At 49.3% G+C, this 25,719-nt stretch overlaps 1 protein-coding gene across 1 annotated transcript; it reads right to left on the bottom strand.

Annotated features, from left to right (window-relative positions):
- Window positions 1–4,318: 4,318 nt before the first annotated feature.
- Window positions 4,319–5,251, bottom strand: LOC149914519 (olfactory receptor 14J1-like). Its single transcript, XM_090126401.1, has one exon. It carries the CDS (start codon window positions 5,249–5,251, stop codon window positions 4,319–4,321), a length of 933 nt encoding a protein of 310 aa, XP_089982527.1.
- Window positions 5,252–25,719: the final 20,468 nt, after the last annotated feature.

The raw sequence follows: 25,719 nt of genomic DNA on the forward strand, positions 1-25,719 counted from the left end.
GGTTGCTAAGTTACAGAAACACACTTATCTACCAGGTGCCACTTGTAAGCAAAGAATCAATCTAATAAACAATTTCTTCGTGTGTGCTGCAAAAAGATGTGTTTTACTATAACACAGCCTTAGTCCTAGGATCTACAATGCTTTCTTTAGCTCAATATTACAAGGATCTAAACGAGAAATCAGTATTTTCCCCACAGTTCAATACATGTCCTGGTTCTTTATGGTCAGAATGATAATGTGGATGCTTTGTCAGTACATCAGTTACACAGGGTGGTACAGAAATCTCCCTGCACTTTTGGAAGTCCTTTGGCATGGTCCCACATCACTTCCTTATCTCTGTGGAGAGATGTCTGAGATGGATTTGAAGGGCAGAGTGTTCATTGGATAAGAAATTGGTTGGAAGGTCGCAGCCAAAGGACTGTGGTAAATGGCTCTCTGGGAAATCGGCTCTACCGGGTGGAGGCTGATCACAAGTTATGTCCACAGGGGTCAGCCTTGGGACCAGAGCTGTTCAACGTCTATCAGAGGCATGGATGATGAGACAGAGAGCACCCTCAGCAAGTGTGCTGATGTCACCAAGCTGTGTGGTGCAGTTGGCATGACAGAATGAAGGGGTGCCATCCAGAGGGACCTGGCCAGGCTTGAAAAGTGGGCCCAAAGAAACAGCATGAGGTTCAACAAGATCAAATGCCAGTTTTTGCACTTGTGTCGGGACAATCCCAGGCATGAGGGTTGAATTCCTAGAGAGCAGCCCTGAGGGGAAGGACTTCAAGATGGTGGATGAAAACCTTAACAGGAGCCAGCAGTGTGTGCTTGCAGCCTGAGAGGCCAACTGCACCCTGGGCTGCATCAACAGAGAGGTGGTCATCAGAGCAAGGGAGGGCACTGTCCTTCTCTACTCAGCCCTCAGAAGGCCCCATCTGGAGCATGATGTAAAGCTTTTAGAGAAGGTCCAGAGGAAAGCCACGAGGGTGATCAGAGGGCTGGAGGACCTCTCCTGGAAAGACAGGCTGAGGGAGATGGGAGAAGAAACAGCCTGGAGGAGAACACATTGCAGCCTTCCAGTACTCACCGAGAGCTCAGAAAGAAGAGGGAAATCAACTTTTAACATGGGCACATATCACAAGGTACAAATGTTTTAAATTACAAGAGTTGAGATTTAGATTAGAGACTGGGAGGATCTTTTCAGAGAGAGGGTGGTGAGGTCCTGGCTGTTGTGGTGTTGTGATTTTATTTAATGTCAGTATTCCACACCAAAACATCATGTGAAGCAGTGGGAGTTAAAGAGTTAGTGTTCTGGTTCTACTTGCTGCCTTTTATGGGCATTTTGAGCATTCTGATGGGAGGGGAGGGGCAGAATTCCCTGGAGCACATGGTGTGAAGAGGAAGATAGGTGGAGATCCAGACTGCACCACAGTGGCTCTCCCTCAGGCCCCACTCAGTTTGCAGCAGAGAAGGGCATGTGCTTCCCTTGTACTGTCGTGGGCACTCACACTTTGGGCACACTTTGGTTCAGTAGGATTTAGTAAATTACCATTCCTCCTCAGATCGTTGCTGTTGTGATCCATTTGTTAAACCCATCTACTAGCTCTCGGCCCTTCCACCTCTCCCAGAGTGCGTGGCCTCCCTGGGGCCTCCCTGCACCACCAGCATCACCAGAAAAGTCCCAGGTCTGGTTTGCTCCTCTGATTACTACCCATTCTTGATAGTTCAGGTAAGCAGTGATGAAATTGTTCAGGGAAGCCTGCGACCTATGCAAAAGGATTTCAGGGGTTAGGGCAAATGGCTGAGAGAGTGGCTTCACAAGTGGTATTTTTCTCTCTCCTTCTTCTGGGGTGGTGAGGGATGCAGAGCAGTCTAGGAAATGGCAGGCTTTGAATAAGTGGCAGAAAGGTTGGTGCCACCACAGAACTATGGGTTCTTTGCCCATGGGGAGGACGGAAGAGAAAACTGGATGTGAATTGAGAGCAAATCTAAAGAAATGTGTGTGTAAAAACCAGAGTGAAGTATGGGTAAAGCACGTAGAGAAGTGTGAATAAAGCTGGACTAAAGTGTGAATAAACTTGAAGTGTGAGAAAGACTAGGAGCAAAGTGTGGGTAGACCAGGAGTAGAGCGTGAGTACACCCGGAGCAGGGTGTCAGTTAAAATCGGAGAAAAGTTTGAGTAAACCCAGAGTGAAGTGTGAGTAAACTCGAAGAAATGTTTCCGTAAATGCTGAGGAAAGTGTGAGTAAAACACACACACACACAAAATGTGAATAAACTCAGAGTAATGTGTGAGAGAACTTGGAGTATAGAGTGAGGTGGGCATTTCAAGGATCCCTGCATTACATTTGTGATACTGTTGTGTGGGGAGGTGCAGCAGAAGTCATCTTCACAAAAGGAGAGCAAATAATCCAAATTCTTCTGCAAGCTGGTTTTGCTATTAAGCGAGGCAAAGTGAATGGACCTGCCCAGGAGATTCAGTTTCTAGGTATAAAGTGGCAAGATGGGCGTCATCACATTCCAGCAGATGTGACCAACAACATCACTGCTATGTCTCCACCCACTAGCAAGAGAGAGACACAGTCTTTTCTGGGTGTAGTGGGCTTTTGGAGACTGCATGTTCCAAACTATAGCCTTATTGTGCACTTCCTTCATCAGGTGACGCGGATGAAAAATGACTTTACATTTCAAAAGCAGCAGGCTTTTGAACAGATTGAAGAGGACATAGCCTGTGCCATGGCCCTAGGGCCAGTATGGCTGGGACAGGATGTAAAGAACATCCTGTACACTGCTGCTGGAGAGAAAGGTCCCACTTGGAGTTTGTGGTAAAGATCCCCAGGAGAGACCCGAGGATGATGCCTGGGATTTTGGAGGCGAGTATAAAGAGGGTCCAAAGAGTGCTACACTGCAACTGAGAAGGAGATCTTAGCTGCATATGAGGGGATTCGGGCTGCTTCTGAAGTGGTCGGTACTGAAACACAGCTCCTCTGGCACCTCGACTGCCAGTGCTGAACTGCATGTTTAAACGAAAGGTTCCCTCCACCCATCATGCAACTGATGCCACTTGGAGTAAGTGGGTTGCACTGATTACACAACGAGCGCGGATGGGGAACCTCAGCTGATTTGCAGCTCCTGGTTGGATAACAGTGAAACTGACACTCAGTGTCCAGACACAGGCATCAGTTTAATGTGAATCTGTGCACTACAGTTATCTGTAAGGTACTGGCACTTCTACACTTATTTCCATGTGCAGCTACACTTTGTGATGTTATAAGAAATCAAAGTAAGCCTTGTGTTACTTGACAACTTTGTGAGAGGAAAAGAAAGAAAAGGGAGTGACAGAGTAGGGGGGTAGGGAGGAAAGAGGGACAGAGAAAGACATCACAGGTCTGGGTTCCAGCTTTGATCCAGCAGAGAGAGGTGGGGGGTCCTTGACTTGTAAGCGTGTTTGTCCCATAGTTTTGAAGCAGGAAAGTCTCCAAACAGGACTTCAAGGATCTCTCTGGCATCCTTCTGTGGCTCCTAGGTTTACAGGTGCGCCATCCAGGGCTGTGAGTGAGGTGGCAATAAACAAGCCCATCAAAAACAAGTTTGCAGTCAGAACTTCATACAGCATGATGGGAACGTTTTGGGCAGAGCAAGGCTGTCTCACTTTTCACAGGATTCCCTCCTCCCCAAGTGTCCAGCCTTCAGTCTGTTCACACGGCAATGCTCTTCCAAGCTGTTAAAACAACTCCAGGCACACTGCAGGCAAAGTGTCCTTTTTTTGTTGGTCTGCTACGTAATGCAGGACCTGAGGGCTGACACAAGTGCAAGGAGAAAGGAGAACAGCGTGCAAAGGTGGTGCAAAGAGAGCAGCACTGAAAAGAGCACGTCCTGCTGCTGCCCATGGCCGTGGCTCCAGGGAAGCAGCAGCACAACTCCAAGGCAGCAGAGAGGGAGCGCCCAGCGGGCGGTGAGGGGCAGCCCCACAGACACCAGGGCTGCTGCAACGTGTGGCATTGGGCTCTTGGTTCCTGCAGCCCTCCTGTGTGCAGGGCTGCTCTCTGAGATACAGATGATAATCTACATTTTATTTTTATTATTATTATTTTTAATCTACTCAAACAGCCAAGTGCTTGAAGAATAGTAAAGATTTCAGGAGTAAGAAAAAAAAACAAATGTACATGGGAAATATCAATTAATAATATTATTTAAGTGGAGTACAAACTATTGCAAGAATTAACAGCGAAATAAAAAAAAAAAAAAAAAAAAAAAAAAAGAAATATTACATGATGCCATTCCCAGCTTTTCTTGAGTTTGTGGTAATCATGTGAAGATGATGAAGATATAATTAATGCTGAAAAAACATACACAGAAATAGTTTCATGAGGGCATCGTTGAGCTCCCGGTTCCTCATGCTGTAGATGAGGGGATTCACTGCTGGAGGGACCACTGTGTATGACACTGCCAGCACCAGGTCCAGAAATGGGGAAGAAAGTGATGGGGGTTTCAGGTAGGCGAATGTGACAGTGCTGAGAAACAGGGAGACCACGGCCAGGTGAGGGAGGCACGTGGAGAAGGCTTTGTGCCGTCCCTGCTCAGAGGGCATCCTCAGCACGGCCCTGAAGATCTGCACATAGGAGAAAAGAATGAAAGCAAAGCACCCAAATGCTAAAGATATACTAAGAAGCAGAAGTGAATTTTCTTTGAGGTAGGACCGTGAACAGGAGAGCTTGAGGATGTGGGGGATTTCACAGAAGAACTGATTGATGGCATTGCCTTGGCAGAGAGGCAGGGAAAATGTATTGGCAGTGTGCAGCAGGGAATAGAGAACCCCAGTGCCCCAGGCAGCTGCTGCCATGGTGGCACAAGCTCTGCTGTCCATCAAGGTCCCGTAGTGCAGGGGCTTGCAGATGGCAACATAGCGGTCATAGGACATGATGGTGAGAATGGAATACTCTGATGAGATGAAGAACAGAAAGCAAAAGACCTGTGCAGCACATCCTGCGTAGGAGATGTGCCTGGTGTCGCAGAGGGCATTGGCCATGGCTTTGGGCAGAGTGGTGGAGATGCAGCCCAGGTCGAGGAGGGCGAGGTTGAGGAGGAAGAAGTACATGGGGGTGTGCAGGCGGTGGTGGCAGGCTACGGCTGTGCTGATGAGGCCGTTGCCCAGGAGGGCAGCCAGGTAGATGCCCAGCAAGAGCCAGAAGTGCAGGAGCTGCAGCTGCCGCGTGTCTGCCAACGCCAGCAGGAGGAACTCGCTGATGGAGCTGCTGTTGGGCATCTGCTGCCTCAAGGCATAGTCACCTGTTTGAGGAGGGAAAAAAGGGAAAATGTTACTCCAGATTTCCCCAAGCAAACCGTACTCAGTGACTTCTGAAACCTCCTACACTGCCTCTGTCCTTTCTGCAAGACCTCTCAACTCTGGCTGCTGTTGGCTGACGGTGCCACCGAGTACAAGGAACTCTGCTGCAGGCTGTGGTTGAGTCAGCTCTGTTCTACAGCAATAAAACAATTTAAAAACAGAGTAATCTCAGATTAAAAACCTGAGGTATCAAGGAGCTTTCCACAAATTTCTCAAAACTGGACAGCAGAGCTCTGTCAATATATTTTCTTCAGTTGCCCCAGCATTCATGAAAAGTGTTTTTAAGGTAGAAATCCTTGATCACTGTGAGACACTTCAGGTGTCAGTGTCACTTTTGATGTCAGAGAGGCAAAGAGCATACCCTGCACTTCCAAATGATTGGTCCACCTGATCTGCTCTGTGTTTGCACCACTGGAGGATGGTCACACTCTAGGAGTTAACCTGACAAGACTCTGGTTGCCAGTAAGAGCAAAGGTTAGCTGTGCAGAACTCCAAGTCTCTCGTCTTCCTTACTGTACCAGAGGAAGATCTCAGCTCTCCCTTTCTCTCCTGGGACACTGCCGTCCAGCAGCATTTCCATGGCCTTAGCACTGAGGCATCTTCTCCATGGTGCTGCTGGAGAACACAGAGCTGCCGTGGCAGAGCTGCAATATTTTGCAGGGCTGACTTCAGCCCAGGAGGAACCACAGGAGCAGAGCAAAAAGCCCAGAACGTGGGGTGTCCTAGAAAGAGAGTCAGCTCATTCCTCGCCCTAAAGTCAGCATTTATCAGAGAGGTGAGCCCTTAATGCAACTCTTAATCAAGTTCTCATGCACTAGGAATGGATGCACAGGCTGACTGTGAAAACAGGCCAGGGGGTTGCTGTAGAGAAGCTATGTGCACTGCAGGGATGGCAGTGAGGTGCCCATTTTCCTCTCCCAGCCCTTGCAGTCAGCACTCTTCTCTCCCTCCCTGTCCATGTCTCTGCTGCCTGCAGCTGTCCCTGCCTGCAGCTGCTTCTCTGTCCCCACGTACCCTACCTGGGGCTCACAGGTACATTACAGGCGCTGTGTGCACAGCTCTGCCCTGCCAACCCCTCTTGGCCCACGGGAATCTCAGTGTTTGCAGGTGCCAAGGGTCAGGTCACACACATCCTGGTGACACTGGACACAGGGCAATGGTGATTTGTATGGATGCAGGGGCAATAAAGAAATTTGCTGCGAGGCCTGGTAACTCTCAGTGTGATAGTATTGGAGTCTCAGTCTCTTCTCTGAAATCACAAACTCCATTCCCACAAAGCCAAGTGAAGAGAAAACAGAAAGCACAGGCTCAGGAATGCCCACCCTGAAGCGTAACAACTGCCTTATTCTCCCTCTTGCAAAGTGCCCTCAGAAGTGCCCTGGAGTTCTAAGCCCCTGCAACAGGGAGCAGCTGTGGCAGCAGAAGGCACATGCCCTGCCCTGCCCTGCTTCCCCCCACACATCTCCCCGCAGCGCCCTGGGCAGCTCCCCGGGCAGGCTGAGTGCTGAGTGCTGAGTGCTGAGTGCTGAGTGCTGAGTGCTGAGTGCTGAGTGCTGAGTGCTGAGCCTGGCAGGCGGCAGAGTCCCTGGCCCGGCACACAGCCCCTGGGGTACAGCAGGGACCTGCTCTGCAGGACAGCCCTGGGCACCCGGCTGCAGCCCCGGCTGCACAGCCTGCAGCCGTCCTGGGACACGCAGCCCTCAGGGCTGTGCTCTGATGCTGCAGCACGGAAGCCCTCAACTAGAGTGGGTCTTTTTCACTGATAAAGAAACAGTGTCAGCTGCCTCATCTGCAATGGAATGTCCCAAATGTAGTGATCCTTGCAATAAAAGCCACTGCACTGCCTGCAATGAGAGACTCACCTTGTCAAGGGCTGTGAGAAATGCTCCTCCAGTAGACTCTCAGCCTGTTAAGATGCCATGCAGGCTGCAAGCTCTCCTCCTTCTTCTCTCTTTCACCTGCAGATCATGCTCCCAGTCCTGCTGTGTGCTGCACAGGAGCTGCTCCTGGGCACAGCTGTTTCACTGCAGCACTGACGACTAGTAGGAGCTCCCTCTGTCCCAGGAGCCCAGCACAGCTCAGCAGCAGATGATGCCATTTCATCCAACCCACTGATCTTCCCTGAGATGTCCCTGGGTCTCCATGGCCAACAGCTCCTGAAAGACAACAGCACCATGACTGTACTTTGAAATCTTTGTACTGTACTCTAAATTAACCACCAAACGTCCAGTGGACAGTGGCCAACTCCAGACATACTTAGTCCTACCAGAGTGTGATTGCTAAAACAAAAAGGGCACACAGACCAGGACAGGGAGTGGTGGACTAACCCTGGGCAGGGCACTGATACAGCTGAGGCAGTGCAAGCACCTCATCCCTACATGGAAACCCAGCAATGGAAATGGGATTCTGCTCCCCACGGACCAACAGGAGCTGGGATTCCTCTGGTTGAGTTCAGGCATGCACAAGGAGTTGCCTGCATGTGAGCTTCTGCTCTGAGTCCTTGGTCCTTCAGCAGGGAGTCAGTTGCTCACACACAGAGCCTGGGTGATGACCAAGGTGCCTAGGGTGCTCCTGGATGTGTGCTAGTGCTTGGGAAGTGTGTGGGAAATCCCTGAGACAGACACCTCCTTCCTGAGCATCAGCTGAGAGCCAGAGAGGGGATGGAGATATACTTGGCCATCCTGTACGACAACACACCCCTTTGTTTAAGGCACCTGAGTGTGCCTTTTTCACTTGTCTCCATGGAGCATGCAGTTATGCAGCTGGCGAAAGGGATGAGCTCTCAAAAGAAGAGGCAGATCATCTCTGTTCTCCATCTGCTGCCTGTTCTGGAGCTCAAGGCACTACAGAGCTGACACACATCTTTGTTCTTCATCTGATGAAACCTCAGTTTTCTATGGGCTCCCATGTGACTGGCCTCAGAAGTCATGGCAGTGTCCTGGGCTGTCCTGCACACTCACATGCAGCTGCAAATGCAGCACAGAGCCTTTAGGAAAGCCATGCCCTCAGAGTGTCTGTGCTGCTTGGACAACTCCAAGCCTCACAATGGGTCTGATGCCTGTGTGCCACCTTCTGAACACAAATACCATAGATGCGCTCCTCAGCCATGCTAAATCTAATGATGTTTCCCAATTGGCATGTGTTTTGCACTGTTGAAAACACCCAAATATGATGAGCCGGAAATTTTTGTGCAGTTTCAGGCTTGAGCTCTTGTTTGGACCACAGAGACACAATTATATGGCTTCCACAACTGGACTGCAGCACAAGGGGGATACAGAGTCTTTACAGTGGATGGGTGAGGAGACAAGGAAGGACGACTGCCCTCTGTGAGAGTGCACTGAGCTCTTCCTGGGGATGGCAGAGCAGGTCAGAGCGAATGGAAATGGCAAAGAGAGGAACCACAGAATCACAGAATTACCAAGGTTGGATAAGACCTTCAAGATCATCCAGTCCAACCAACATCCATCACCAACAGTTCTCACCAAACCATGTCTCTCAACACAACATCCAAACGTTCCTTGAACACCTCCAGGGTTGGTGACTCCACCACGTCCCTGGGCAGCCCATTCCAGTGCCTGACCACTGTTTCAGAATAGTACTATTTCCTAACGTCAGGCCTAAATCTCCCCTGGCACTGCTTGAAGCCATTCCCTCTAGTCCTATCACCAGTTACACGAGAGAAGAGGCCTTAGCCCAGCTCACTACAACTTCCCTTCAGGTAGTTATAGAGAGCAATAATGTCTCCCCTGAGCCTCCTCTTCTCCAGACTGAACAATCCCAGCTCCTTCAGCCTCTCCTCATCAGGCCTGTGCTCCAGACCCCTCACCAGCTTTGTCGCCCTTCTTTGAACCTGCTCCAGAGCCTCAATGTCTTTCTTGCAGCGAGGGGCCCCAAACTGGACCCAGTACTCAAGGTGCAGCCTCACCAGAGCCCTCCATGAACCCATGCTGACTAACTATGGTTATCTATGGAGACTCGATCTTGCTGTGGTGAGCCGTAAACAATGGGTAAAATTAGATTAGAGCTTATTTTTCCTGTTGTGGTTTGCAAAAGGCTTTAGTGAGCCTTAGGCAGCGGGTAAAATTTAACCCCCTTCCATCAGTGTGTCGTCGTGAGAGCCCATCCTGCAACCCTAGAAAACCAGAATCCTGGAATACTAGAGAAACCTTAGAAAATTACAGTTCTAGAGACCTGAAAGCCTTGAACCTAGAATCCTGTAATCCTATAAATCCTAGAAACCTAGAATTCTATAAACTGAAGAAATCTAGAATCCTGGCATCATGGAATCTCAGAAATCTACCTAGCATTCAAAAAACCTAAATCCTGGAAACATAGAACCCTATAATTCTTTAATCCTGGAAACCTGGAATCCTACTTCATAGCAATCTAGAAATCTAAGAAAGCTATAATCCTACCATCCTGCAAACCTAAGAGAAGTAGAAATTTAGAATCCTACAGACAAGAATCCTACGTGCTCAAATTCCTACACTCCTACAACTCTAGAATTCCAGAAGCGTCGAATCCTAGAAACACGGAATCCTATGAATGTAGAAACCTAGAATCCTAGCATGCTAGAATATGAATGTCCTAGACTCTCAGAATCATCGAGGTTGGAGAAGATGAGGTCATCGAGCCCAAGCCAGGACGTGCCGTGCCATGGAAGTCCCTCACCTGCTCCCCAGCAGCACAGGCTCAGGGCCCAGCAGGGTGACACAGCACAGATCTGCTGACAGGTCACAGCTATGGGTTTAGCCGTGGATTTGATGATGCTGAATTAACAGTTGGATGACCTGAGAGGTCATTTCTTACCTCAATGATGCCATGATGCCATGATGGGGAGATCACTGCAGGGGGAGATCACAGCCTTAGAACTCAGACCTCATACATTTTACTTGTTCAGTGTTGTGCTGTTACAAAAGCCTGAGTATTTCTTTGTAGATGTCCTCAAACCAGCCAAGGGGTTTTCCTGAGGAGAACCTTTCATGTGGAATTGCTATGAAGTGTCATCCACCCTCTTTGTGTTTATCACAAAAACAGCCCGTTCCTCACCTCAGTCAATATTCCTCAGTGATGGCAGCAGGGGCAGTTCATTGGTTCTTTCCAAAAGAACTCCAGAGCAGGAATAATGCCACGCTGTATTTAAATATAGTGAATAAGGCAGCACTGCTAAGCTCTGACAAAGATTGTGCAGAGCAGAATCTGCCCAAAGGAAGCTCTTCCATCTGGCTGCTCTCTGGGCAATTTCCAAAGCAAACACTGAACTGCTGTTTTCAGAGAGGACCCACAACAGCTCTCTTATTTATGGGAAATGCCCCGTGAAGCTGTGACCAGCTGGCTATTCTGTCAGATGGAGCACCTACATTGGCTTATCATCTTTCCTTGAAGAATCCTTGAGCTGTTTGCAGTTCTAAGCCATTTATCAGTGCTCTATTATTTCCTTCCTTTCATCTGGATAAAACAAGCTTCACTTACAGCCATGACAGGAGGCTGTATCATGATGACACAAAGCCCATAGGACACCTTTGTTCTGCTGAAGCTCAGGCACACAGCCCAGTGACTTCAGAACCTAATGCCAATTTTCACCCCCAGCCTTGGATTCCCTGCCTGTGTGTCCTCATGACAATCTGTCCTCATGGACAGAGGCAGCACTACTGCCATGTCAGACACGCGGCACAGATTTCTGGATGAAACGTAGGGACTTCTGAGACTGGCTATTTAGGAGAGCAGAAAATACATGACACATCTCCTGACGTGACCTTAGGGGTCTCGGCCCTCCTAAATGATTCCATGATTCTGTAATTCTATGGTACTGTGATTCTGTGGTTCTGTGCTTCCATGACTCATTGATTCTATGAGTCTGTGACTTCTGTGGTTCAGGTATTCCGTGATTCTGAGATTCCATGATTCTAAAAGTCATGGTCTTTAGGATTGGTAAGGAGGAAACGTGTCTGCCATAGCCCAGGCCTGTTATTCACTCCTGACCTCCTGCATGACCACAAAGACACTGAGTGGACACTGCCAGCCTCTCTGTGCTTATGTGTCCCCATCACCCACCTGTCCCCACAGACTTCCAGGTCCCTGTCACCAACCAGCTCCCATTTGGCTGCATGTCCCCATATCCCCATATCTTCATGATTTCCCCATATTGTCATGATATTCTTATGTTCCCATGATGCCCCCATATCTCCATGATGCTCCCATATCTTCGTGTCCCCATATCCCTATGTCTCCTTGCTTTCCAAATATCTCCCTAATTTCCTCACTGCCCACATCCCAGTTGCCCTCTCACCTCCCCCAAATGCTATATCCCCAGTTCCCCAAACTATCAGCCCAACAACTTGCATCACAGGACTCAAGAGAAGTCAGGGATGAATCCTTGGACAAAGCCTTGATATGGGGATGGTGGTCCTGGGGACAGAAAGGCTGGGGTGTGCTAGGTGCTGGTATCTGGGAGCTTTGGGCTCAATGCCATGGGGATCCCAGCACTCAATGTTCTTCCTCTGATCCCTGGTTGCCTCCTGTGCCCCGGGGCTGGGGCAGGGGATGGCTGCATGCCAGGTCAGTCTGTGCCAAGGGAGCCTGCCAAACCCAGGGGCACTTGGGGGTTGTGGGAGGGACAGTGGGAGGATAAATGCAGCCCTTGCTTCCTGCAGCCTCACCCAGCTCCCAGAGCACAGAGGAAGATGAAGGCAGCTGCGCTCAGCCTCGTGATGCTCCTCGCTGCCCTGTGCTGCACAGTGGAAGCTCAGGTGAAGCATCCATGGGGGATGTGGGCTGGGGCTGGAGGGGATTGGCCATGGGGGTCCCTGATGCCAAGGTCTCTCTCACTCCCTCTCCTACTCCTCTCCCCACAGCCACTTGTGCAAGCACCGGAAGTTGTTGTGGTGAGTGCCCGGGCAGCCACACAGATTGTGTCCAAGGGTTGCCCTGCAGGGAGCTCCGCAGGGACAGGTGGAGTCTGCCCCTGCCTGGCAGAGGCCACCCCTCAACTTGGAACATCCAAATTCCTTCCATTTGCACTCTAGTCCCCTTTTCATTGGGTCCCCAAATGCCTTCTCTTTGGAGCTCCAAATGCCCTCACTTTGGGTCCCCATACCCCATCCTTTTGGCACCAACAAATCTCCTTCCTTTGGCATCCCAATTATCATCTGTTTAGGTCCCCAGTCCCCTCTCTTTCATTTTCCCCCATTCACCTCTCTTTGAGATCCTCTTTCCTCTTCATTTGGTACTCCCAAGTCTCATCTCTTTGTCATCCCTATTCCCCTTGCTTTGGGCCCCCCAAGCTCATGTCCTGTCCCTATGTCCTACCCCAACCCTGGGTTTCTCCATGGGCAGAAGTGCAGACAGAACTTGGCAGCCACAAGCGTGGGAGCAGCCCTAGGGCCAAACAGGGGGCTTGGGTGGGGACACCCAATCTCACAGTTCCCTCATGGCTGCCCCTTGGCTCTTCTTCCCCAGGAACCACCACCTGTCGTCGTTGACATTCCTGGTCGTGTAAGTTGAGGGGTGACCCTGGGATAAGAACGGGGGTGCGATGTGTTGCTGTCCTCTCTGTTTTCCTGGGACTTGGAGACACCCCTGGGCCCCAAGGCCTCTGTTTGGCTCCCTCCCGCGGTGGGCGATCAATGGGCAGGGGAAGGAGGCAATGGAGGGCAGTTGGGGCTGAGCAGACTACAGGACCTTGCTTTGGACACGGTGTTCTAGAACCCACAATGGGTCCCTGCGCCTTCAGGGCCTCTCAGTGTGTCCCTTTTCCCTTGGTGTTCCCAGTGTGGTCCAGCGTTTCCCATTGTCCCTCGGTGTGTCCCTACACCTCCTTTCTCCCCAGGTCGTGCTCAGCAGAGCAGAGGAGAATCCCCCACGTGAGAAACGCGCAGTCCTGGATCTGCATGTCTAGGTGAGCAGCACGGGGACACCTGCAACCCCACAGGGCACTTGGGGACCTTGGGTGTCCCATAGCCCTGAGGTATGGAGGGGACTGTCTCTGGCCTGCTCCAGGGGGACCTGGGCACTGTCACCTCCATACCTTCCCTTGCACTCTATGGGGCAGTGCAGAGGAGGGGATTTGGAAGGGGCAAGCTCAGGCTGCCCTATGGATAGCCAAGGGTCACCGTGCAGGTGGGACAGGAGCTGTGGCTGCTGTCCCAAGGGGACCCACATCCTGCCCTGGGCCTGTTGGCTGCTGCCAGCCCTTCTTCTCCTGCCCTAAGTCCTTGGGGACAAACCCTGCAGGGACAAGGATTCTCCTCACCTCTGATGGCCTTTGACATTCTCTGATGACCAGCGCTGACCTCTGATGACCAAGGTTGCCTTCTGATGACCAATGAAGACCCTGATGATTAATGACACCCTCTGATGATCAATAAATCCCTCAGCAAAGCTACACTCTGTGTCTGTGTCCTTGTTCTCATGCTCAGCAGGACCACTCGGATCTGTCCTTGCCTGGCAGTGGCCACTCTGAAGTGCTGGGAGGGGTCCCCAGCTCCATGCCATGCACACAGTGACCTACACCCCTGTGGGCTTCCACACTCTCTCATCATCTGCTCCAAAGTCCTGAAGGATGGAGCTCCTCATGCTGCCATGCAGCCTCAATACCCTGCCTCTGTTCTCTCCCAGATCCTCCTTCTAGTTTCTCCAAACTCTTCACCCTTTGCTCTACCTCTGTATGGCCACAGTGCGATCACATCAGTCTCCTTTAGCCCCCTCTTTTATTGCAGCTACCTGTCCCTCCTCTGGGTCTGCTTTATTCATCTTCCTTCAGTCCCCCTATCCCCTACCCTGCCACCTAAAACAAGGTCTGCATATCCCCACCCATGGACTCCTCAAATATCCTGATGATCAGTGAAGCCCTCTGATGACCAGTGACACCCGCTCTTGATTAATGAGGCCTTCTGATGGTTAATGAACACCTCTGACAATCAATGGAACACTCTGACAACCAACAAAGCCTTCAGATGACCACAGACACCTTCTGATGGCAAAATAAGCCCTCTGGCGATCAGCAGATTGCTGCTTCACGCGCAGGGAAGGGAACAGTGGGAAAGAAAGATTCTGACATCATACTGGGAGATAGCATGGTTTGCTCATCATAGTGTAATGGTTTGCTTCTGATTTAATCAGAGAATCTGGAGAGGAGTGTGGGGCTGCATCTGACTTCCCTGAGAGACACGACTGTAGTTGAAGAGATGAGGCAGGTGATAATCTGCAGACAAAGCAGTACTGCCTGATGTTGGTCAGGGTGAGCTCCTTCGACCAGTTTGATGACCAGGGGTCTGGAGATCATAGAATCCTAGAATCACCAAGGTTGGAAAAGACCTTCGAGATCATCCAGTCCAACCATCCACCCATCACCAACAGTTCTCATTCAACCACGTCTCTCAACACAACGTCTTCACATTCCTTGCACACCTCCAGGGTCAGTGACTCCACCACCTCCCTGGGCTGCCCATTCCAGGGCCTGACCAGCCTTTTGGTAATGTAGTATTTCCTAAAGTCCAGCCTGAATCTCCCTTGGAGCAACTTGAGGCCATTCCCTCTAGTCCTATCACCAGTTATATGAAAGAAGAGGCTGACCCCCAGCTCACTACAACCTCCCTTCAGGTAGTTACAGTGAGCAATAAGGTCTTCTCTGAGCCTCCTCTTCTCCATATAAACAATCCCAGCTCCCTCAGCTGCTCCTCTTAACACTTGTGCTCCAGACCCCTTACCAGCCTTGTTACCTTCTGTGGACTTGCTCCAGGCCTCAATGTCCTCCTTGCAGTGAGGAGCCTAAAAGTGAATGCAGCACTGAAGTTACAGCCTCACCAGTGCAGAGTACAGAGGAACAGTGACTTCCCTACTCCTGCTAGCAATGCTTTTTCTGATGCAAGCCAAGATACCATTGACCTTCTTGGCCACCTGGGCACACTGCTGGCTCATGTTCCTACGAGCATCGACCAGTACCCCCAGGTCCACTTACTCTATGCAGTCTTCCAGCCACTCTGCCCCACACCTGTAGGGTTGCCTGGGGTTGCTGTGGTCAAAGAACAGGACCTGGCATTTGGCCTTATTCTATTTCATCCCATTGGCTTCAGCCTGTCAGATCCCTCTGTAGGGCCATGCAATCCCCAGGCAGATCAACACTTCCTGCCACCTTGGTGTCATCTGCAAGTCATGCAAGCGGAAGTGTTAATGCTCCAATTCCAGGTACCTATCCCTATACATCACAGAAGTCATGGGATCTGACCTTTCTGGGTGGGGCGGGCTCTTACTGCCTGGCAGTGGGTGCTGGAGGGTGCTTTCCTAGCTGTTCCAAGCTTTCCAGCTTTGATTCGGTCTCAGGAACTCTCTCTCTCCTATCTTATTTATTAGTCTCAGCTTCAATTAGATTGTATTATATTGTTATCTTGCATTCCAATATCACAGTTAGTAAGGTAAATTTTCCTCCATAGATCATTGGCACTGCTTTTTTCCTTCCTTGAGCCCAGCTCCCATCTCCCTGTCCCTTTTCCCTTTCCCTTCCAATTTTGTGGGGCTGGGGGAGGACCAAGGGCCTACTACCCCCTGTCTCAGGCATAGATTGAGCTATTTAACTCTGTGAGAGTGAAATATTTTGGCTGTGTACACTCCCTCTTCCGGGCCTACCCACACTTTACTCTGGGTGTTTCTCTCACTTTACTTTGAGTTTACTCACCCTTTGCATGGGGCTTGCACACTCTGTACTCTGAGATTACTCTGTCTCTACTCCGGTTGGACTCACACCTTACTCTGGGTTTTACTCACACTTTACTGCACTGGGCTTACCTCAAATTTTACTCCAAGTTTACTCGCACTTTACTCTGGGCTTACTCACAGTTCTTTCTTGAGTGTGTTGGAGTCACACTTTACTCAAGTTTTACTCACACTTTTAGTCAACTTTCCTCACACTAAAGTGTTCCGAGTTTTCTCACACTCTCGGTGTACTCACATTTTTCTATCTGTTTTACTCACACTTTGCACCAAGCTTGCACATTCTTTACTCTGGGATTACTCTTACTCTTCTCCGGGTGGACTCACACCTTACCCAGGGTTGTATTCACACATTACTCCATGTTTATCATCACTTTACTTCAGGTCTTCTCACTCTTTACTTGAACTTACCTCACATTTTACTCCAAGTTTACTTGCACTTGACTCCAGGTTTACTCACACTTCCTTTTTTAGTGTGTTTGACTCACACTTTACTCAAAGTTTACTCCAACTAGTCTTCAACTTCATTCACTCTTTACTCTGGGTTACTCACACTGTCCTCCGGGTTTTACTGACACCCTACTCCGGGTGTGTACGCTCTCTCTTCTGGGCCTACCTACACTTTACTCTGGGTGTCACTCACACTTGACTCCGAGTATGCTCACACTTTTCTACCTGTTTTATTCACACTTTGCGCCAGACCTCCACACTCTTTACTCTGGGTTTACTCTGATTCTACTCCCAATGGACTCACACCTTCCTCTCTGTCTTACCCACACTTTACTCCACGTTTACTGACTCTTTAATCTGGGTTTTCGTACACTTTACTTGGGGTTACCTCACACTTCTTTGTTCAGAGTGTTTGACTCACACCTGACTCTGGTAGACTAGAATAAGAGTGAAGCCAGAGAAAAGAGTGTGCAAGCCTTGTGCAAAGTTTAAGTAAAACCATTAGAAAACGGTGAGTAAACCAGGAGTAAAGTGTGAGTAAACACAGAGTAAAGTGTGAGCGACTCCTGGAGAAAAATGTGGGTAGGCTCAGAAGAGAGAGTGTACACACCCAGAGTAGGGTGTCAGTAAAACCCAAAGTGTGAGTAAAGCCGGAGTAAAGAGTGAGTAAAGATGAAGAAAAGTTGGAGTAAACCTTGAGAAAAGTGTGAGTCAAAAACACACTAAAAAGGAACTGTGAGTAAACCCGGAGTAAAGTGTGAGAAAGCTTGGAGTAAAGTGTGAGCTTACCCCAAATCAAGTGTAAGAAAACCCTGAATAATGTGTTAGCAAACATGGGACAAAGTGTGAGTAAATGCCAGAGAAAGGTGTGAGTCCACCCGGAGTAGAATAACAGTAAAACCAGAATAAAGACTGTGCAAACCTGGTGCAAAGTGTGAGTACAACAGGTAGAAAACTGTGAGTAAGCCATAAGTCAAGTGTGAGAAATACCCAGAGTAAAGTGTGGATAGGCCCGGAAGAGAGAGCGTACACACCTGGAGTAGGGTGTCAGTGAAACCCACTGAAAAGTGTGAGTAAACCCAGAGTAAAGTGTGAGTAAAGTTGAAGAAAAGTTTGAGTAAACCTTGAGTAAAGTGTGAGTCAAACACTCAGCATAGAAGAGTGAGTAAACCCAGAGTAAAGTGTGAGTAAAGTTGGAGTAAAGTGTGAGGTAAGCCCAAGATCAGTGAGAGAAAACAAGGAGTAAAGTGTTAGTAAATGGGAAGTAAAATGTGAGTAAAACCCAGAGTAAGGTGTGAGTCCACCCAGAGAAGAGTAAGAGTAAACAGAGTGTGCAAACCTGGTGCAATGTGTGAGTAAATCCCAGAGTTAGAATGAGTTAAAGACACTCAAAAAAGAAGTGTGAGTAAACCTGGAGTAAAGTGCGAGTAAACCCGGAGTAAAGTGCAAGGTAGCCCCAAGTGAAGTGTGAGAAAATACTTAGTACAGTGTTAGTAAACATGGAGTAAACGGTGAGTAAAACCCAAAGTAAGGTTTGAGTACACCTGGAGTAATGTAAGAGCAAATGCAGAGTAAACAGTCTGCAAACCTTGTGCAAAGAGTGAGTGATTCCTTGAAAAATCTGTGAGTTAGCCAGGAGTGAAGTGTGAATAAACCACAAGAAATGTGTGAGACAAACACGGAGTGAAGTGTGAGTAGAACGGCTGGGGTGGGGCAGAATTCTGCGCCACGAGAATGACAACAGTGTGACACCAACCAGCCTCTGCACAGGGATACAAGGAAGCAGTGAGGCCCCATTACCATAACCATAGCAAATCTCCTCACAAACCATAGCCAAGGGAACAAAGACGTTATTGCTGTTGGAGCCCTCCATCCTCACCAGCACCCACTGCCTTCTCCTCTGCAGGATTTCCAATGCTGTTCCAGCCCAGCCCCTATTTCCCTGTGATCTGCAGACGCCCACCTCTCCTCCCTACCCCGCTCTGGGTGGAGAGATCATTTCACTGCATTGCGATCATTTCACTGATGTATCTCAAGCCTCTCGGAACTTCCTTTGAAACACAAAGCCATGCTGAGTGGTCCCTCAGCATGGCCCCACATCATCACCCTTCCAGTGACATTTCTTCTTCCCCATGCCCAGTCTTGAGCTTTCAAGCTGCACTTTGAGGGAGTTTCCCCCCCCCACCCCCCTTCCACATTTCTACTACCAAGGTCAACTCCATCATGTTGGAAATCACTTCCTCATGGATATGCCACAAATCAGCTTTCTTGTGGCCTGTCAGCCATTGAGAAGAAGGAACCTCACCATCATCTTCCAAGGCACGTGCCAGCTTCTCAAGTAGACACGACCAAGTCACGTCCCTCCTGCTATTGAGGTGTGTACACACGCAGAAGAGCCATCACAATCTCTTACACAAACCTCCTTCGTCCTCTATAGGCGCTACCAGGTGCTTCGGCAAAGAGGATCCCACAGTCAGCAGGCACTGACAGATGTGATCCTGGAAGCACAGACCCCAGCCAGGCACCAAGGGATGGCCCGTCAGCTATTGCAGGCTGCAGTCACTGCACAGTTGGATTAACAGCCGAATGCTTCATGCTGGATTATGGGGTGCTGAGAACAGCTGACCCCAGCAACTCCAGAAATGTCTCACAGGAAGAAAGACAGACAAAGTCATTGCATTCCCTTTGCTCTGATAAGACTCACAGAGAGCCTGGTTCCTCTTGTACAGTGTGTCTGGGTTACACTGCATAGGTACAAGCCGGATAGAAATGGATAGGTGTAATGAAGTTTCAGTGAAAAAGTTTGGAATACATAAAACACAGAATAAAACATTCAATAAATAACACTTAAGAAATGAATGCTCAAACCAAAAGAGAACAGCGTGATTATGTTAAAATCTGAATTACAAGTCACGTATAGAAGAAGGTGGGCAGTTCATTGCTTTCAAAACACATTTGTCCATTAGTTTCCACAGAGCATCCTTGAGCTCCGTGTTCCTCATGCTGTAGATGAGGGGGTTCAAAACTGGAGGCAACACCGAGTACAGAAATGACACCAACAGATCCAGAGGGGAGGAAGAAATGGAATGGGGTTTCAGGTAGGCAGCCATGGCAGTGCTGAGAAACAGGGAGACCACAGCCAGGTGAGGGAGGCACGTGGAGAAGGCTTTATGCCGTCCATGCTCAGAGGGCATCCTCAGCACGGCCCTGAAGATCTGCACATAGGAGAACAGAATGAAAGCAAAACAGCCAAAACAAAGAACACTACTAGCCACAAGAAACCTAATTTCCCTAACGAGACCCAGTTTTGAACAGGAGAGCTTGAGGATCTGAGGGATTTCACAGAAGAACTGATCCACAGCATTGCCATGACAAAGAGGCAGTGAAAATGTGTTGGCAGTGTGCAGCAGAGCATTGAGAACCCCAGTGCCCCAGGCAGCTGCTGCCATGGTGGCACAAGCTCTGCTGTCCATCAAGGTCCCGTAGTGCAGGGGCTTGCAGATGGCAACGTAGCGGTCATAGGACATGATGGTGAGAATGCAATACTCTGCTGAAAAGAAAAAGAAAAAGAAAAAGACCTGTGCAGCACATCCTGCATTTGAGATGTGCCTGGTGTCGCAGAGGGCATTGGCCATGGCTTTAGGGAGAGTGGTGGAGATGCAGCCCAGGTCGAGGAGGGCGAGGTTGAGGAGGAAGAAGTACATGGGGGTGTGCAGGCGGTGGTGGCAGGCTACGGCTGTGCTGATGAGGCCGTTGCCCAGGAGGGCAGCCAGGTAGATGCCCAGCAAGAGCCAGAAGTGCAGGAGCTGCAGCTGCCGCGTGTCTGCCAACGCCAGCAGGAGGAACTCGCTGATGGAGCTGCTGTTGGGCATCTGGTACTTCTGGGCACCAGGACCTATTCAAGGAGGAAAAAAGTCAAGGACAAGTCTTTCTATGTGGGCTGTGTTCATTCAGCTCCCTGATGTGATCTACATTTCGTGAGTTTGTGTTTGCCATGAGGGTCTCTGCACTTTTAATCTCAATGAAGCAGACTTGTCCCTGTACATAGGAACGTGGTGATCGTGTGTGGGAAGATTTTTGTTTCAGTATGTATCAGATAAAATCACTAATAATGCAAAAGTGCTGGTCTGCATCTGAACCTTAATGCCAAAAATATGTAGGTCAAAAATAGAAGTTCTAGGGATCGCTTTTTCCTACAAATTCTCATCCTGCTCACCATGCCCAAGGAGTGTTTGCTGAAGTCTGAACAGTTGTAAGACCTAAGAGGCAAAGGGATTCACTGCTGCTTAGCGCAGGGGAAGGGGAGCTGACTGGGTTTCTTTCCAATTGCTCTGAGCATGACTACTTAGCAGACGCAAGACGATTGCATTCCCATAAAGTTCTGAAGTCAGACCCAGCTCAGAAAACAGGAGTCCTCTGCCCATCACTGTGTATTCACCCTCTCTCAATGTACTTCAGCAGTGCCTCATCACCACACATCTTGCAAATGACCCCTAACACTGATTTCACCAACCCCACAGCATTTGCATATTGCATCTCTCTGCTTCTTCCCTGCACTTTGATCGCCTGACTAGGGGAAATATTTGCATCCTGAAGGTCAGCTCACAGCTCTGAAGGACAACTCAGGGAGATGTGTCCTACTGATGGCATCTCATTAAGGGAAAGCCAGCTCCTTCCCAGCCTCACAGACTGCATTGCCCACAGCCCCAGGCAGTGGCTCTCAGCCCCTGTGCACTGCAGAGGGTGATGGACACGTGCCTGGGGAGATGCTGCTCTGCTCTGCTGGAGCTCTGCCTGCACAGGAGGTGGTTCACGCATCGGACCCCATAGCCATGTGGGCAGAGACTTTTCTAGGTGGGAGCTTGCCCAGAAGAAGGTCCCTGCACTGAAGGGGGTAATTCCCTGATCATATCTCTGTGGTCTGCAGATTTTCATCCTGAGGGCTGTTTTCCTGCCATTTCCCTGACTGAGCATACAGACACCAGCCCAAATCTCTGCATTCCTATTTGCTGTCCAGAACCCACTCCGTCTTCAGATTCATTTTTTCAAGTGAAAAAGGGAACCTAAGAGAGCTCCCATGGCTTTACTGAAAGAATATATACGTTAAAGGAAAGCAGAGAGGTAAAATGCACTTAAGGGTTCTCTCTTGATGTGCCCTCAGGGCGGAGCTCTGATGCTGCAGCAGGGAAGCCCTCAGCTGGAACAGCTCTTGTTCCATGATAAAGAAACACAGAGTGTATGCAGCCTGATCTGCACTGGGATGTGCCAGATTTGGTGATACCTGTTGGAAAAGTGTTTGCATTACCTATAGTGAGAGACTTACCTTGTCAGTGGCTGAAAGCAATGCTCCTGCAGTGAGGTCGCAGCCTGCTCACACCCCACACATCCTGTAATCCCTCTCTCCTTTCTCTTCCATCTTCATGTCACCTGCAGAAAGTGCCCCTAGTACTGATGCACAGTACACGGGAGCTGCTCTTAGTCAGAGCTGTGTCTCTGCAGCACTGCCCACTTGTAGGAGCTCCCTGTGTCCCAGGGGCCCAGCCCAGCTCAGCAGCAGAGGATTTCATTTCTATCCTCCCAATCATCTCCCATGCGATGTCCCTGGGTCTCCGTGGCCAACAGCTCCTGAAAGAAAACAGTGTCATGATTGTACTCTGAAATATGCTGAATTAACCACCAAATGTCCAGTGGACAGTGACTAATTCCAGACATATGGTTAGTCCTACCAGAAAGTGTTGCTGTACAAAAAAGAGCACACAGGCAAGGACAGGGAGGGGTAGACTTGCCCTGGGCAGGGCAGTGATCCTGCTGAGGCGGTGCTGGCATCTCATCCCTGGATGGAAACCCTATGGCAGAAATGGGTTTGGGATTCCTCTGGTTCAGTTCAGATGTGCACAAGGAGTTGCCTGCATGTGAGCTCCTGCTCTGAGTCCTTGGTCCTCCAGAGGAGAGTCAGTTGCTCACACACAGAGCCTGGGTGATGACCAAGGTGCCTGGGGTGCTCCTGGATGTGTTCTAGTGCTTGTGAAGTGCTTGGGAAATCCCTGAGACAGACACCTCCTTCCTGAGCATCAGCTGAGGGCAAGAGAGGGGTTAGAGCTATTCTTGGCCATCCCAAATGACAACAGACCACTGCATTTAGGGCACTGGAGTATGTCTTTTTTACTCATCTCCAAGGAGCATGTAGAGTTATTCAGCTGACTGTATAGATGAGCTCTCAAAAGAAGAGGCACATCTTCCTCTGTTCTCCATCTGCTGCCTATTCTGGAGCTCAAGGCACTACAGAGCTGACACACATCTGTGTTCTTCACCTGAAGAAGCCTCAGTTTTCTATGTGCTCTCATGTGAATGACATCAGAAGCAGCCTAGTGTCATACCAGTTCCCTGGGCTGTCCAGCACACTCACATGCAGCTGCAAATGCAGCACAGGGCCTTCAGGAAAGCCATGCCCAGGAGTGTCCACGCTGCTTGGACAAATTGGCGCCCCACAGTGGGTCCCATGATTATGTGCCACCTTCATAGATACCATGGATGCACTGAATCCTATAATGCCTCCTGAACAGGACGATTTCTTATGTGGTTTTACACGAATGAGAACACCAATATGTGCTGGGCTAGAAAGCTTTGTACACTTGCAGGTCTGAGTTCTTGCTTGGATCACAGGGACGTGGTTTAATGGCTTCCACAACTGGACTGTAGCACAAGTCTTTATGATAGATGGATGAGGAGACAAGGAAGGGCAACTGCTCTCTGTGGGAGTGCACTGAGCTCTTCCTGGGGATGGCAGAGCAGCCAGGTCAGAGTGAATGGCAATGGCAAACAGAGGAGACCAGCAGTGTCTGCTCCTGGCTTCCTGATCAGGAAGAGCAAGTGGAAGGTGCCCTCTGCAGACAGATGGGAGCCTGATGTTGTCAGGCCCTTGTCCCCTTTGGGGGCCTTTTTCACTCCAGTATCTGCTGCAGGGACGGCACAGCAGGGCATACAAGATCCAGGATATCCTTGGACAGCGCAGCTGACAGTTTCTTCGCCAAACCTCAGAGGAACCAAAGAGGAGAGGTGCTCTGCTGCATCTCATACTCACCGGCAAGGAAGGGCTGCTGGAGAAGTTGAAGGTCAAAGTGAACCTGGTCTGCAGTGGCCATGGGATGGTGGAGCTGAGGAGTCTGAAGGGAGGGCAAAAGTCAGCCTCACACCTTTGGGCTTCAGGAGAGCACACCTTGGCTTCTTCAAGTGTCTGTGGTGTACGGTACAGAAAGAAAGCAGGTATAGGAATTGGAAACAAGAAGTGGTCAGCTGGGAGCAATGCAGAGTGTTTGTCCTAGTGCACCTGCTGAGATTAGTTTAGAAAGTCTAAAGCTCACACAGAATTGAATCTGCCCAGACATATCAAAGACAGAAGGGCTTTCAGAAATTTATACACAGCAAAAGGAAAGCTAGGGTGAATGTGAGCTCACAGTGAAATGGGGCATGCTACCTGGCATGAAGGGCGTGAAGCGTCCTGTGCTGCATGTGACCTTCTAAAACAAGGTCTGAGAACGTGAGAAGATCTCAGTACCACAGTGTGACCCAGATAGTGGGAACACTGAGAGCTGCCATGGACAATTCTCGGCAGGGAAATTCTGGGGAGCGCCAGGCTCTGTTCAAAACACAGATGGATTTTCTTTTATTTTTGAAGCTGTAAGTCTGAAAGATGTTCATGTCAATAAAACTGAAGCAATTGAACTGAATTGAATGGATTGAAGACCAAGACAGAAATCAGTGAAAATGAGTTAACACACCTCTCAAGTTCTGAAATACTCATGAGATCTGTTTTTTTTTAAGTTGAAAATTCAAGACTTTCAGGGGATTTTGTGTCCTTTCTATCTTATTCCAAAAAGAACAACATTTTGCAGAACTGTGTTAGCAGGAAACACAAGCCTTCAGGTACAGGGACACAGACTATGTTTCATTGTTCATCATGAAGGAATTCTGTTTGTTGGAAAAAAGAGAAATCTTTCATTGCCCATGTGCAGCTGGTTCTCTGAGGAATTGGTGCCAGTGCCAATGCCCTGTGACCGATGCCCAGCATCCACCACTGCTCTACCCTGCTGTGTATTTGATGTCCCTCATCCTCCAGGTGTCTCCAGCTCTCCGAAATCAATGACCATGGTTCAGGGCAAGTTTTCTGCAGGCCATCTGGACACATGCTCTTCCCACTGCTCTACAAATTTTTCCTTCCCTTGCTCTTTGTTCACTCAGATACCTCCCAGTTATCTGGCTGATCTGTGAACTTCAGGGAGATTATAGGAACTTGCTCCACCTCTGCAAAGTCTGATGGACTCTTTGATCAACTCCTTAACTGTCTATCTATGTCTTCCTATCTCTGCCTAACATATTTCTTGTACAGATATTCCCAGTAAAAGACAAACCTCATTAGGTGTGGTTTGGACAAGGCATGCAGTTCATTACATTGTTCTACTGTTCATTCAATTGCATGATGTTTACAGCTGATGGCAAAAAAAAAAAAAAAAAAAAAAAAAAAAATCTTTCATTTCCCCTGTGCAGCTGGTTCACTGAGGAAAGCCAGTGGGAGTTGGTGCAAATGAGGTTTAACACCGAGTGGAGGAATGCAGAGAAGTGTGATGTGAGAAAAACTGATGCAAGTCCCATGGGGCCAATGGGAGTAGAAATGGGGTGGAGTAGCTGGGGAGGACATTTGTCCACACAGTGATGGGGCAAAGCTCATTAGGGGACATCCTGGGTCAATATAATTTACAAAGTGCTGCTGCAACTTCTTGTTTAAACCCAACTATAAATAAATAAATAAATAGTCTTCATAAATGCCCATCATTGTCTTCCTCTTTAAGCACTTTCGAGATACCTCTCCAATTTGCAGTACAAGTTCTGAACAGCTGAAGAAGATGACAGGAAGGCACAAGGCACAGGAGGGCTCTTCAGGTTGTAATGGGCCCCACGGGACTTTTGCTGCTGAGTCCATCAACCTCCAGTGCTGAGAGAAGATTGCAAGAAGTGCTCAAGAAGCCAAAATCAGAAGGAACAGTGAAGTTTCCTGGAGTATTAATGGGCCCCACTGAGGGCCATGGACAAGCAAGCTTCCCCAGGGACTTGTTAGAGCAGATAATTGGAAGCCATGATTGCAGGCAGACCAAGGCACTGGGATGGTGGCTGTGATGCTGAGCAAAGCCTCCTTTGTCTTCTGAAGCAGAAAGGCCAGGGCCTGATCCCCAGAG

The sequence above is a fragment of the Phasianus colchicus genome, chromosome 29 (genome assembly GCF_987193195.1).
Source record: "Phasianus colchicus chromosome 29, bPhaCol1.hap1.1, whole genome shotgun sequence".
Lineage (NCBI taxonomy): Eukaryota > Metazoa > Chordata > Aves > Galliformes > Phasianidae > Phasianus > Phasianus colchicus.